General features: G+C 38.2%; 1 protein-coding gene across 2 annotated transcripts in view; it reads right to left on the reverse strand.

Annotated features, from left to right (window-relative positions):
- LOC143264822 (MICOS complex subunit MIC13 homolog QIL1) overlaps positions 1-16,484 on the reverse strand; it is a 153,966-nt gene that overhangs the window by 97,252 nt on the left and 40,230 nt on the right. Inside the window, exon 3 of one of the 2 annotated variants that reach the window (XM_076533691.1) lies at positions 1,773-2,085. The exons of the other annotated variant lie outside the window; for it this stretch is intronic. Within the exon in view, the coding sequence (XP_076389806.1) occupies positions 1,921-2,085 (165 nt within the window). The 3' untranslated portion in view covers positions 1,773-1,920. Of the gene's footprint in view, positions 1-1,772; positions 2,086-16,484 lie in introns of those variants that run through there. 2 annotated transcript variants of the gene reach the window in all.

Consider the following 16,484-nt stretch of genomic DNA (forward strand, 5'->3'; position numbering starts at 1 on the left):
TCTCTTACGCTCTGAGCGCGCCTTTTTTGGAAAAGGGTGGGAAAAATGCCGATGAGTACGGGAGAATCTCGAAGGTCGGCAACGCCGGGGTTTTTCCTTCCAGGTGACACGCACGTTGTCCTAAAAATTACCGCTAGGACGGGACCGAGGCCCATCCTCGGTGACCCTTCGGGAAAAACCCCGTTTATGATGGAGTAGTTATTGAAGACTAAATGAAACTTCGAAATTCTAAAGGCATTGTTCGAAAAAATGTAAAACTAAATTGCTGTCGATGGCTAAAAATTTGTTTTTCAAAAATAACTGTTAGACCCGGACCCATCATAAACTACCTACGAAATCCTCGCGTATTGTGTTCCATGGCACGTTCGGAACAGTCACGCACACCAATTGCACCAAAAACAATGACAGTTGGCAAACGTCTCGAAAATGTATGAGATAATGCGAAATACGTAATGCTGTTGTTATTGCCATTATTATCCTCATTTGCCGAAATGTTACACTGCAAATCTTTACGTTGGTGATAGTTAGAGTTATGGACTGGAAGTCTTCACACGCCAATTTCTGAGTTGACTACGATATGCAGCATCCCTTTTATAAATGTGAGTCTACAGAGCCAAAATTTTTACATTTATAGAGAGAAGACTTTGTACCATTTTTATGTTTTAAAAGTTTTTCGGACTTGATCGTCTATTTTTATCAAGTGTTCCGTTATATAAATACATGTCACAAATTAATTTAAAAAATTATTAAAATCTATGAAGGCATTACACATCGGTGGATTCACCAAAATTTTAAAAGAACCATTGATCAGAACTAAACTGCTTTTCAAAAAATGTTAAAATTTCATTAGCCATAACTGTGAATGGAGGGGGGGGGGGGGATGTGTATATGGTATAAGTCTTAATGTATTGAACAAAAGAAATAATTCTATACGGAAAAATAAATAAAAAACATTACTTTCTTTCAGAATCTGGAAAATTTATCAGATATGTGTATAATACGTACTTCGGTGCTATGACAAAAATAACACAATGACGAAGATTTCACAAACATTTAAAGTTAATTTTTTTCAGAAATAAAACTTCGAACAAAACAAATTTATATCAAATTTCTTACCTATTTTTTGATGTAAAATCACCTCTTTTCTACATATAGATGCTAATTATCATTTTGCAAAAACTGTCGACTTGAAAAAAAAGTGTTCACGGTTCTTAACACGTTCCGTGCCAAGCCATTTTTGCCTGACTTGTCGTTCAGGCCATTTGATATTTTGACTAAAGATTAATATATTATCACACAATATTTCATTACATCCTTAATACATAAGTAATTCTTTTTTTCTTTTGTTCTATACTGCATCTTGTATAATGCTTCATTTTTTAGGTAGAAATATAGTTTACAGAATTATATTTGTAATAAAATATATATTTTCAGCGCATTGAATAAATATGACTGCGTGTACCACCGGTGGTACACGTGGCCTGACGATCAAGTTTACCGTGTACCACCGGTGGTACACGTGGCACGGAACGTGTTAACTATCGAGGCCAATTTAAACTTTGTGATCAGCTTTTACAAATCTTCACTGATGCAGAGATGTAGAATGATATTGTCGCAGTTGTGACATTTAACTGTCGAACATCATATAGCTGAAAATATTAAAACTTTTTAATGAGGTATTGATGAAATAAAAACTGCGATTTTTTTTAGCAGTTGCTTGATGGTTTCGGAGGACTTTGTGAACATATATTTACAAAAAATCTAGGCAATAATATCATATACTACTAAGTTTTTATTATAGACAGACAAAATGTAAACATGAAACGATCATAATTTCTTATTTATAAATATTAATCACACGAATTTTACTTAAAATATATAAAACAATTCTAACGATATAACGTATAATTTTTCTTTATGTTAATTTCCTTTGTTGAAGTTTTCCACCATTGTATATAGATTCTTAGCACCATTTGTAGTATGCGTTGGTAAGTCACAGATAAACTCCATGCTGGTCATAACTCCCTTGTTCCAAGATTTTTTAATACAACTTGAAATAGTTGTAACACTTGGCAGTTGTGCGTACTGAAATCAATTTATTAAAATTGATGTAATTAAATAATTTTTATAAATCATAAAACAAAGTATAGATTACAATTTGTTCGCAATTACAAGGGTTAGTCAAATATTAACCGGACTTTATATTGTATAACTTCACGACCAAAGAGTTGAGATCACATGCAGATTCCAACGAACATGTACACATTTTCTACACTGCGTGTTATTTTGTTTCAGCTATTTCTTTTCAACTCGTATAATAAATAAGTAAATGGTATCGACCTCTAGTTTGCAATTTATTATTATCAAATCTTTAATAATACTAAATCCAGAAAAAGTCTTGAATAAATTACATCGACAAAGTAAGGATAACGCTTTATGAGGGTCGAAAATATTCGCTTAACATAAGTTGTTTGCCAAAAGGTGTTAATATGTTGAAAATGCAGCGTATCTGCAACACTCAAAGCTTCATGCCATCAAACATGAAAGCCATTTAGGGACTGATGGAAAAACAAAGTCAAAAGTAACAAAAGAATGATGTTATATTGTTTTCACAAGACTGTGTTAAGCCTCACTGCTGCCAATTTAACATAAACACAATTCTTTAAGTATATTGGACTATTCTTAAATGTCCTCCTCACAATCGGAAGTTGCATTGTCATTATCATTTGTTTTTATTATTTAGAGAGGCATTGAGTGCATATTGTTATAGTATAGACTTTGCATACAATTTGCTTTGAATCCAACTTTCTACGTGTTACAGTATTAAAATTAAAAATTAATCTGATAGAAATAGATTTTAGTAAAATATATATTATGTACTTTTCATACATTACTATACATAATTATTTGTCTAACAAGGAAAGGCACGAAAGTCTCCCCGTCCGATTTTGAAGAAACTTCGTTAAGCAGGAAAAAATAAGAGACGCGTATTTTTTATCAGCTGAGACGCGGGTTTAATGAATTTGCAATAAAATTCTCTTCACTTTTTGTCATTATGCAAACTTGAATGAATTATAAAATAAAGATTATATCACATTTTTTTGTTATAAATGAATTGCAATTTGCCCAGTTTGTTAACATTCTGTTGTTATACGTAAAAAAACTATACACCTTTCCTATTAGATGTTTTAATGTATCTCGTATGGTTTTCGAGATGGATTTTCGAGGTTTTAAACCCGCGCCTCAGCTGATAAAAAATACGTCTCTTATTTTTGCGTGCTTAACAAACGTACGAAGTTTCATCAACTTCCGTACCTTTCCTTTTTGAAGTAGGTTAAAATATATCTCATCAGGCGTCAAAAAATGGGAAAGTTTTTAATCCACCTAGCCCTGAAGAATTAAAAAATAATATTGTTAAATAGAAAACATGCAAACAAAAATCTATCTCAACTATGACTATAAAGGCTGAGTACATTGCCTTGTCCAGCATAGTGAAGTATTTGGGCCAAGTCGCTGCTTCGGGAAGTGAACATTGACCAATGGATAACATAGCCATATACCAGGGGTGGCCAAGTTCCTTGATAGTCCAAGCCATTTTTCAAAGTTTGAAATGTTTCGCGAGCCGCAATTTTCGATGGCGCAGTTTTCGATGAGTCATATTATTCTTAACTTGGACGGAAATGAAATTTGTTTCAACGTTGCACTTAGTCTTTCATATCTGTCGTCAGTAATTTTGAAACACATATGGAACGATAATAATTTTTTAAAATATAATAGCACAAAAATGAAAAGGGAACTTGGGTACATTTATCGAGAGCCACAAATAACCCTTCAAAGAGCCGCATGTGGCTCGCGAGCCGCAGGTTGGCCACCCCTGCCATATACAGTTGCGTGTAAAAGTTTCCAGTTACATTTTTCGTTTTATAGTTCAGAAGCGATATTTACAGAAATTACCATTAACATTTGATAAAAGGGATGCAAAAATAAAGGGAAATAATGCAGCAATATAATACTGTTCGTCACATTGAATCTACTTATCTACATTATTACTAAAGTAGTGTGTTCAAAAGTTTCCGGTTATTTTCGTATTTTAAGATATTCAGTACCTTCAAATGTTTACATTTGAATGTTTATTTGCAACAACACTTATTTTCAAATGTTTATTCTCTAGAACACTAAAATCAGTTGTAAGTACGCCGTCGAAACACGTCTGTCGATTTGACCTATCTGAACCTGGCACCCGACTTTCAAAAATTTTATTTCTTTTAATTGTATCGTATTCGGCTTCGTTTGTACCCGTTTGTACCACCTTTCTCTTCGTTTGTACCCTAAGGGGTGAAAAGTTACTAGGGGATGAAAATACCCCAGCACCCCATATTAACATTTTTTATGTCTTTCAACGCCATCATAAAAAGGAATGTCTGTAGAGGTTTGTACCACCTTTATTTTCGTTTGTACCCCAAGGGGTGCGTTTGTACTGCCGTTCGAAAGTACCCCCAAAAGGGTAACTTCGCGATTTTTTGAGATATTTCAAATCTTCTTGCGGGTGTTGTTTCGTATTCGTTTGTACCCGTTTGTACCACCTTCACTTTCGTTTGTACCTCAAAGGTTACGTTTGTACTGGCTTCTGAAAAAATCCTCTAGAGGTACCTTCGTCATTTTTTGAAATTTTTTAAATCTTCTTGCGGATGCTCTTTCCTAATCGTTTGTAGAAATTTGTGCTATCCTCATTTTTGTGTATTTTATCTTCAGGGACAACTTACAACGGGTCTAAAACAACCTGGTACAACTTTTAGATTTTTAAAATTTTCAAAATGTGTTGGTAACTTCATACAGGTCTGATTGCGGGTGATATTTCATAGTCCGTACATTTGTTGACTAAAATTAGAAAATTGAATTAAAAAACAATCACGGGAAAATTCTATGCAGGAGGAAAGTTTCATCATAAATAAATAACGAGGAATCACAAATGAATCAACAAATTCAACATGGAAATTATTTGCAACAAAATATCAGTACAAAATATTCCAGAGGCTGCAATTGAAGCTGCATGTTAAGTTAAATCCTTTCTGGATAGAAAATTCGATTCTCTGGTTTAACTCTTTTGATACGAGTATCGGCTATAGACGGTATCCACGCGACGGCCTGTGTGTACTAGCGTTCACTATAGACGACGTCAGTGTATTTTATTATGTTTGTGTAACACATCACTCAATAAGTTTCCGATCTAACTAAGAAAAACAAATTTTTTTTTAGAAATTCCACTTTAATCGTCAATATACTTTCCTTCCAGTGTGATACATTGATTCCAACGCTCATCTAACTTTTCAATTCCCTTTATATAAAACGATTTGTCTTTGCCCCCAAAATAAGCCTCAGTTTCCGCAATCACTTCTTCACTTGAGCCAAATTTCTTTCTCTGGAGCATTTTTTTCATATCTGCAAAGAGCCAGTAGTCGCTGGGGTCCAAATCTGGGGAATGTGGTGTGTGGGGAAACAATTCAAAACGTAATTCATTCAGTTGAACCATCGTGTTCATCGACTTATGACACGGCGCATTGCCTTCGTGAAACAGCAAACGCGGCACCCACTTTGAAAGCAATTTGCACATACCCAAATTTTCATGCAAAATTGTGAAGACACTACCTTCTGATATCTTCAAGGCATCAGCTATCTCACGCAACTTAAGTTTACGGTCTTTTAAAACTATTTTGTGGACATTTTTTATGTTTTCCGGAAGAACTGCTGATTTTGGGCAACCAGAGCATTCAGCATCATCGATGCTTGTACCAGTCAATGATAGTTGATTTCCCTGGTGCAGAGTTCCTATAATGCTTATCAAGTCACTTTTTGGCTTCAACAGTATTTTTTCCGATTAAAAAACAGTGTTTAACACGTTCACGCCGGCGTGACCCACCGGTGGGTCACACTTGACTGTTACGTGGGGCGGCGTGACCCACCGGTGGGTTACGCTTAATTGTTACAGGTGGGTTTTCAAAAAATAAGTTTATTTTATTTTTTGTCAACATTATAAACAAAAATTGAGTATTATAAGCATTAACATTCAATATTTTAAATTGATAACAATTATTTATTTATAAGCATGCAACTTTTTAAAACATTCTAAACATAATGCGGGCTGGCCCTTACAACTTTTACAATATGTTCTTACTTTTTTACTTTTTTTCGCGGCGTATAATCTACCTTGTATTTTCGATAATTGTTTTTAACATTCTTTACATCGTTTTCTTGTTTTTCTGACAGCCGCTTTGAACGATTGTAGAAAATGTGTGTGTTTTCTTGACCGTTATTTCTTTTCTATTTCACCTTCTTCGATTTCTCTGTGAAAAATTCAAAAAGAAAAAGTGCTAACCGCCTCTGTAGGAGAAAAGATAATTTTACCTACCTTTGCACTTGATGCAAGAAATGTGCGTTCCGAAAACTCAATGTCAAAATTATTTTGATCTCGTATTTAGCATGTCGAAGCTTCAGAGCAGCAACATTGTCGCCCCGCCCCACAAAGCGTAACGAGAATTAGCTGTTCACGGCCAATTCTAGCGTTATTTCAAGACTTGAAACTAAAGTATAGCGGCCGCTGCGTCGTTCCAGCATTTAAAACAAATATTATTATTACATTTAATCACACCGGATTATTTCCTTGCCGAAAAAATTAAAAATAAAACAAAAATAAGGGTTATATTTTGTGACGGATCGGTGGGGGAAAACCCGAAGGGGGTTCCCTGGAGTGGGGGCAGTTAGGGAAAACGGCCCTCCACGCACCGAGGCTCACACCCACGGACGATTTCTTTAATGGGGCGCCAGTGCTAATGCACTCGTCCGTAGTAATCGCCCTTCCGGCTGCTCTGTCGGGAGCGGGAATCAGAGGGGGTCAGAAAAAAAAAATTAGTAAAGGACCCGCGAGTTTGTATCCAACAAAGGAAGAATGCTTTTATTTGAGCCCCAAGTATGCCACGTAAGCAGAACAAAGAATTCGCGTGGGCCCCACGCGTTACAAGCAACGGTCGAGGAATAAGGGTCGACTCGCCAATTGCGAGGGAGGCTTTCGCGGCGCGGGGGCTCACGGTACGCGCGAGTACAGAAAATATAGAAATACAAAAAGAACGCTGAGGTATTCGCCCGCAGGGAGCACGCCCTCTCAGGGGTCGTGGACAGCAAGGGGACGTTGGTCCTAAATACCCAAATACAGCGAAAAGAAAAAGAACTAGATTAGAGGGGACAGTGTCGTGTAGACTGTCCGCGGCCTCTAGGGTCCTCGTCACTGGGGCCAGGAGTCCTATCGCCCTCGCCCACGCGCAAATGAATAATGAAAACAAAAAGAAGGGTAAGGAGAAAGCTCCTACCTTTTGGCGCAGTGGACTCCACAAAAACAAATTCCTCGGTGGGGCGGCGGCAACGAATAATCCACAGGCACACAATACAAAATGACACAATATCGGAAAATAAAAGAAAAAAATAAGAACGCACTACTCAGATTTAAAAAAAAAAGAAGAAACGGAGACGTAAAACACACGGACAGGAAAAAAAGAAACTGGCTTTCGCGAAAGGATGCGGCTATCTATCGCGGCGGCTCGCTGGCTTCCTCTCCTCGAGATCTTCTTCCCCGGTTCGCGGAATTCCCCCACCCCGAGGACTTCGGCGTCGAGGATGGGCCATTCCGTGGTGACGTCTGGTGGCCAGGTCCTGGGGCCCTCTCGAAGTGGCAGTTGGGGGTGGCTTGTCCCCAGGCCTGGCGTTCCCCGGTGGCGGCTGCCGGTCGCTCCCGCGGAGGGTGACGGGGTGGCACCGCGACCGGACAGCCGGGGTCTTCTTTGGTGGACCCATCCCGCGCATCCGTCACTCAGGGAGAGGTTCCTCCGCGACCGGGGACGACGACGGCTCCTTCGGTGGTGGTTGGAGGCAGCAAAAAAAAAGGGGGAAAAAGGGTGGCGTCCGATATAATTTAAAAAAAAGAAAAACACACACGCTCGCTCATTCATACCTGCCCCAGCGGCGAGGGGGTCCGCTTGGGCGGAGGAGTGGGGCTGGCAATTCGGGAGGATCCTCGTAACGAGGCATAACCAAAAAAAGAAGGTAATCAACCAAATGAAAATATGCCTCGTTACAATTTTAACAAGTTAGTGAATATACTATACTCTCAATGTGGACGTTCGGTTTATAAGCATAATTTCTATTAACATAAACATAAGTTTAACCTAAAAACAATTTTTATGAATAGAAATAGATACATTTTTCACTAGGTTTTTAATTTATTAATCTAAAATTTATTTATTATTATTTATGTATTATCGTCATCGTCTTGTAGGTCTTCTTGTAACATTAATTTTTCTATTTCATCCTTGAAAATATTAAAACGCGAACGTATATAATAAAGTCTGAAAAAGGTCCGTCAATGCTTCTAATTGAGAAAATTTTCGTGTGTGGTCTCTCCTAATATTTCAGAAATCTTTGTTTCGTGCCTCCATTGCTTCTTCAGAAAACATTCCAATGGGCAAACCAGCACTTTGTATTATATCTGCACCATGCAATAATAATTTGTGCAAACTTAATGACATATAAAACCAGTCGTACTCTGTTACATATAAGTTAAATGTTGCCATTGCATATTCTTGAAATAAAATCGAATTAATTAATTAATATACTTACAGGATATATAATAAAATTGAGTAATGTCTATTCGACTAAATACTCAATATGTACCTATGTACGTGTTGCTGAAGCGTGTGTCACGCGACGCTTCAAACAATAATAACTTCTGCGGTGGGACGAGGGGGGACATGATTCCTTTTGGATTAAAATAAAGAAATCCTGCTGAAAATTTTGCACTATGATAGAGCACGCAACTCTTTGAACTTTTAAAGATATCCCTTGCTAAAGATGAACAACTATGAAAATAATCTTTAGTTCATTGAGAATTATTTTGTAAATAAACTACAGCTAATAATTTGTCATGGCATGTGTATTCTCAATATAAACATATGCTGTTTATTAAAGAAAAAAAAATTTTGCGAAAATGTTTAATACTTTTATCAGGGCATCAATATGAAAAAGAGTAAATTTTTCGGTGAAAAATAGCATTCATAAAAGTCTGATCTTTGAATGCTTGTTATGACTACAACTTTTAATGAATTTCATTAATTTCATCAGTTTTGAATTCGACAGGTATTTAATAAGCAATATATGTTCGTTTCATATCGATCTAGGAAAATCGAATTTTTGACAAATGAACAGCTAATTCGTCGCTCTGGCCCACTGTGCGGCGTGAACGTGTTAATCAACACACGAAATTCCTTTCTATCCATTGTCTTCAAAATTACGAAACTGCGAGTACTAAAATGACTGTAACTTCTAAACTATCGGTCAGAATACCATGAAATTTTGACACGTACTGTTTGAAGGTTAGTATTATTCGAAAATAACGTGGGTCTGTCACCAGTGTCGCCATATATGTGTCAGACCGGGGTCTTATTGAGTGATGTGTTATTATTTTTGTAGGTATATTGTATATCGATGGCACTTGACACATTTTCTGACTCGTTTTTAATTTATTTTACCCCGAAAATAAAACATGCATTGATTTGGAGCAATCGGGATGAGAATTACGCTCCAGTCTCCTTCAAGCTGTCAGTAGCTATAGTTACTCGATTTAATATTCGGACACCATGGTATTTGCGAAATTAAAGCTTTATGTTCTTGCTTGCAATGTGATTATCGAATTTTCTGATCCATAATGAGTTAGAACATATATTCTAGTTTACAAATATGTAAAATTAAATACACTGCTCAAAAGAAATATGGCATAGAAAAAATTTAGGCAAAAATTGGCCAAATTTGACTGATGATAACTCCGTGAAAAATCATCGCAAAGTTTTTTTTTTTTTTTTAAATTAAAGCTTGAGATCTCTACTTTAAGACCCTGTAGTTTGATTTTAGATTTGATGCATCCCTACCACAATAACACCGTAAATGTGAGGTCATGTTTGCAATATTGAAAATTACAAAGTTTGACGAAATGCATGGACTTGCCACATTTTTTTGGGGCGATACTGTTTACAGCAGCATAAAGTACAACCCTTTATCTTTAATTTCCAGTATGTGAAAAACCGCTACCATTTTTTTCTGCAAAGATACAGAACTTTAAAGAAACCCTTGCATTTATGGCACATATCGCCGCCATTAGCATTACCCGATGTGCACGTCGGAGAGGTTGCTGGACAGATTTTGCACATTATATAGCTCTGACAGAAGCCTTTTTTTGTGTGTATTTGTGTGTGAGTATCTGTGTGTCTGTATGTTTGAATTCTAATAACGCGTGTTTCCACCGCGTTGTTGAATTATCCCTTGCAGTCGATTACTCATGTTAATGCAAGCCCTAATTTCTTCCTATGGAATGTCATTCCAAATTTCAGTTAAGACTTGCGATAGATCTTACAGATTGGTAGGTTGTCTTGTTAAATTTCTATGGGGTTCAAATTTGGACTTACTGCAGAATATGGAAGCAATCAAATTGAATTGGGACTGCAAAATTCGAGAATGATTCTCAACGAGGCTTCTCGACGATAATTCATACACACACACAGATACTCACACACAAATACACACAAAAAAAGGCTCCTGTCAGAGCCATATAATGTGCAAAATCTGTCCAGCAACCTCTCCGACGTGCACATCGGGTAATGCTAATGGCGGCGATATGTGCCATAAATGCAAGGGTTTCTTTAAAGTTCTGTATCTTTGCAGAAAAAAATGGTAGCGGTTTTTCACATACTGGAAATTAAAGATAAAGGGTTGTACTTTATGCTGCTGTAAACAGTATCGCCCCAAAAAAATGTGGCAAGTCCATGCATTTCGTCAAACTTTGTAATTTTCAATATTGCAAACATGACCTCACATTTACGGTGTTATTGTGGTAGGGATGCATCAAATCTAAAATCAAACTACAGGGTCTTAAAGTAGAGATCTCAAGCTTTAATTTAAAAAAAAAAAAAAAACTTTGCGATGATTTTTCACGGAGTTATCATCAGTCGAATTTGGCCAATTTTTGCCTAAAATTTTTCTATGCCATATTTCTTTTGAGCAGTGTACTTTATTTTTTAGTTTTTTCACATAATAAATTATAAACGAAATTAGACTCGATATTGATGTCGAAAAAATTTTCGGACACTTAATATTACATAAAGTTTTTTCTTATTTAGAGTATATGTAACAACAAAGTTATAAATTTAATATTAATTTAATATTTTTTGGGACATCCCTTTTGTCTGATGACGTGTTGCAAACGTGTAGGCATGTTTAAAATTATTTTATTTAAATAATTTTGAGTAATGCGTTTCCGCTCTTCCGTCAGACACATTTTTTAATTCGTCTTTTGTTTTTATGGGGGTGATCTTAACATTACGATCCAATAAGACCCATAGATTTTCAATTGGATTTAAATCCGGTGATTGTGGTGGAGGATGGAGCACTTTCAGACAAGTATAAAATAAGGATTCTTGAACTATTCTCAATTTGTGTTTCGGAAATGATCCTGGTAGAACTTAAAAATATCGGGTATACCCATATTCGTTGCAATTTTTAATAAATTTTGTATTAATGTGTCTAAATATTTGTTCTCGTCCATAATATGTTCAATAAAAACCAGCCCCCCTACTCCAACACTAAAAATGCAGCCCCATACCTCTCAGGCACCACTCGAATCAATGCGGTAAATTAAGCGGTAACGGTGTTTATTTATGTTTGGCCTACCGAATATCGCTTGACGAGTCTACTTGGCCTTTTGTAGATCATTTTATGAGGTGTCTAAATGGCTATAAAGATGTCGTATCTCAAAAACACGTCGCAACGCTTCTTTCAATATGTCGAAGAAAAAAACGAGCGCAAAAACAATTTTTTGGGGTTGGAGATCTGTTCCATCAATTCATATATTCTTTATAAATCAGCAAAGAAGCAGAGAAACGAACGGCCGCTTAGTCGCCTGCAATATTTGAAAACTTTAGTTGATCAATTAAGAGAAGACTTCCGACAAAAACAACCTAGCACAGCTTCTACTTTGCAGAGCAGTTCTGAAAGCATCCGATTAAATGGGAAACTGCATATTATTTTGGTTGGACAAAAAAAGGATTGCAAAGTTTGTTCCCAATGAACGTCTAGCCAAAGGCGACAAACTGTGTACTACTATGACACTTGCCCCGACAAGCCAAGAATGCACATAGGAGATTGTTTTATAAAATATCATATAAAACAAAAATATAGAACGTAATGTGTAACAAATATCCTTCATTAAACTATGAAAATACGCATAATGTTAAAAATACAAGTTTAAAGTGTTCTATTGTGTCTAAAATTATTTTAAGTTAACTGTAAAGAACTCATGAAATAAGCGGGAGCAGCTGACTGCTCTCGAATTGCTGGTTCGCCCGAGCGAAAACGGCCTCGAGCGCAAAGGGTTAAACAACGATCTAAGCATACATGCCAAACTTGCGATTCTTTGCAAATAAAAATTCGATCATGAGACAGTGAAGAAATTCAGATGGCAAAAATTGAAAAGGAAAATCACTTAGAAGAGGCTGAACGATCGAACAGCAGCATCAGAAAAAATTTTCGTATTTTCTTTCGACATATTGTTAGAAAAAGCTTTAGCCTTTCCTAAACTGACCACATCCGTGGCTTATTATAAGCGAAATTTATATATTTATAATTTCGGTTGCCATGATTTCAATAAAAATTTAGGCCACATGTTCATCATGCCTAATAAAATACATAAAGACTTATGCTAAAGATTTTAAAAAGATAATAACATATTTAGATTCTTGTACCGGACAAAATAGAAATATCAAAACTGTCTTAAGTTTATTGGAACTTATTCAAAGTACGGAAATAAGAGCTCAGTCAATTGAAATGAAATTTTTGGTAAGTGAACATAGCTATTTGCCTAATGATTCAGATTTTGCCATTATTGACTCACATGCGAAAAAAATTCAAAATATTTGTTCACTAAATGATTGGAACAATATAATCAAAGTATGTAAAAAGAAAGCGCCATTTAATCTAATCCAAATGACTCACCAAGATTTTTTTTCAACAAAACCTTTAGAAAATTCAATCATTAACTGAAAAGTAACCATTACTGGATCTCACGTCAATTAACTTAAAATGCGATGGATAAAGTTAGAAAAGTCCAACTCCACCTTATACAATTCAAATGTGATTATAATGAAGATTCAGAATTTAATGCCATTAATATAAGGAAATCTATAGCAGGTAGACCACAAAGTTTGAAAAATGTAGGTCAAAAAATGTAGATCTGCTGAAATTCATTGCTCCTGTTAAACATGATTACTATGAAAACTTGAGAACAAATCGAAATGACGAGTTCTTACATACACTGCCGCTTAAAAGTATGTGGACTGTTACGTACGCCAATGATTTTTACTTCTCGGAGATGAATATTCGAGAATAGCCTAAGACCACCGCGAAGCGAGAATCTAGTCTTGCCTAGCTTTCCCAGTTACCAGGGTTTCCTTATTAGGCTTCGCTCGAGAATCATCTAACGTCTTCGGACCAACGCGATGAAAATTCGTTAGACGAAAACGTCGCGTTGATTCGTTTCCACCGTCTCCACCACTACTCGTTTTCTACCCATTTTTGAGTATAAAAAGGGTCGTGGAGAAGACATCTTGGACCCAGTTAATTCTCGAACATGGACTAACGAGGAATCTCTGTCAGAGTTTAGTTAGAGTCATTCACGTTGAATTAAAACTAAGTCACTTTTGAGCAAGATCGGGTTAGAGTCCCCTTCGAGCAACATTGATAACCATACAGTACGTATAGTTTACTGTTAGGCATTTTTCTAAAGTACTTTCGGGTCCCCGTTTCGCTTGTTTTCCGTTAAAACTAGGCAGGATTAGATTCTTGCTTTGTCGGAGTCCAAACATTTTAAACTCAAGTAAAATCAAGTCAAGAACATTTCTTGTAAAAATCACCTTAACCGACAAATACACATAACCATTTGTAATTCCGGTTTTGGGAAAAGAATATATTTTCAACCTTTTATTTTTAAACTTAATTTTTGCCTTTGTCAATTATAATCAAAGTCCTAACAAACCCACCAGTCGGTATATTGTAGCCGCTCGAGGTATACTGGCATATCTTTGTTACGGGCACAAAATACTAACATTTCCTGTGATACCCGGCGTTAGCCATACGTCGGCTAGTTCACATATCATTTTCCTGGGGCACCCGGCGTTAGCCATACGTCAGTACATCCCCGCGTCTTGACCAATCCTGTGACCCCCGGCGTTAGCCATACGTCGGCTCATCCCTGCGTCTATTTTCCTTTGGTGCTCAGGTTAAGTAACAAACCTGAGTTAGCCTAGTAACACTACCTTCCCCGAGGCCGCCCAGAGGAGGGAGCGCGACCATCACCGCGGTGGTCACTTAAAAAGGTGGGCAAGGACACCCTGGTGGCTGCTGCCCACGTCGTGGCCTGGCATCGTGATTCTGCCAGGCCAGCCGACGGGCAAGAGGAGGCCCGGTGGTTTCGCTGCGCAATCACAATGGTTTGTGATGCGGCGATGCCACGTGCGGGACCCCGGGAAGGAAATCGGTGTACTGGTGGTCGCCCGAGATCGCTGAACTTCGCAGCGATTGTGTTCGGGCGCGCCGCCGGTACACCCGTGCCCGTCGGCGTCAAAACGAAGATCCGGCGTGGGTGGCTACGCTGTACGGGCTCTACCGCGAAAAGGTAGTAGCCCTGCAGCTGGCCATCAAAGCGGCCAAGGCCCAGGCTTGGAAGGAGCTCCTCGCTGCCTCTGATAGAGATCCGTGGGGGCGCCCGTACAGGATTGTACTGGGTCGTTTGCGACCATGGGCGTCCCCCGTGACGGAGGCATTGGACCCCCAGTTCCTCGACCGCGTGGTTGAAACCCTCTTCCCCCTTTCCGGGGCCGTGGAGGGCCACGCGGCTGAGATGTCGGACCCTGGCAATTGGTCCGACGAACTGGGGGTCATGGACGAGGAGCTCACCGTGGCGCTCAAACGGCTCGGGGCGAAAACCTGGCTATTAATTTTTTTATTATTTCACTGTGGTCCTTATTCCACTCCGATTCCAGTAGTTCCCACAAATGTTTTTCGGATCTTGGACACTGTTTCCGAACTTATTTGTCCAGGTGGTAACATAGTTTTTCTATGGGATTCAAATCGGGCGATTGGGGTAGTCATTCCATTATTTTCACTTCTGAATTTTCTTGCAGTTGCTGTAAATAATTTCTGCATATTTTAAAAGTGTGTTTCGGGTCATTATCATGCATGAACGTGAAGTTATCGCCAATAATCCGGTATCCGGACGGTATTGCACTTTCGCACAGAATGTTCAAATACCCTTCTTTTCATAAAATGCCGTTTATCTTTACTAAATCTCCGATACGACTGTTTCCAAAACATCCCCATATCATTACCGAACGACCACCATGCTTCACTGTGCGTACAACACAATTGTCACTTAATTTTTCACTGGTTTTCCGACGCACAAACACACGACGCTTGGAACCGAAATCTTCAAACTTCGATTCGTCGGTCCACAGCACTTTTTCCAAGACTTCTAATGACCAATTTTCGTGAAATTTTTGCCCACTGTAGTCTCTTCTTTTTATTGTGTTTTCATAAGAGTGGTTTTTTCACCGCCACACGCCCTCTAAGACCATCTTCCTTAAGACGTCTTTTAACACTTTATTGACCGGTCGTTTTTGAGGCTGCCAGTCACTAAGTACCGGCGAGGAGCACGGGTTCGGGGGTCGCTCCGTGTACGGTCGAAACTCTTCAACATGAAGAATTCCAATTCTATTCGATTAGTGAAGGAATCACTACGTTATTAAATTTCAATGGACTGGACGATAGAGTAAGGATGCGGTTGATTAAATAAAAACTCTGGATTATGATGAGTTGAACTGATTGTTTATTCGAATTATCGAGCAAGGGAAAAAGCCCGAAGGCATAAAAAACCCTTGATGTTAATTGATGAAGGGAAAAAGCCCGAAGGCATAAAAAACCCTTGAATTTGAAAATACATACTTGAAGTCGTATGATTGAGGCATGTGTGAGTGTGTCGCGTTTGATGATATAATGTGTACACAAAGGTTGGGCGCCCGTCAGCGATCAGTTCATCGCGTGACACCGGGTTTTTTGGGAAACAGTTCCCTTTGGCGATTTTGAATCGCGATCGTGCGGAAACCAGGTTCCGTTGGAGTCTCCAGCTCGGGAAGACGTCCAGACGTCGTCGTAAACGATGTCTTTTGTGTTTGTTGCCGGCAGGGCCCCGCGAGTAGTAGTAACGCGAACCGCGGATTATCGTCGTCGCGAGAAAAAATATAGAAACTTTTATCACCCGGTACACGGCGAGATTGCTCGACCGATCGCGACCATAGACCCGTAGCGACTGTCTTTTTCTGTTGCTGAGGCAAGGACATCGC

The sequence above is a fragment of the Megachile rotundata genome, chromosome 7, assembly GCF_050947335.1.
Source record: "Megachile rotundata isolate GNS110a chromosome 7, iyMegRotu1, whole genome shotgun sequence".
NCBI lineage: Eukaryota > Metazoa > Arthropoda > Insecta > Hymenoptera > Megachilidae > Megachile > Megachile rotundata.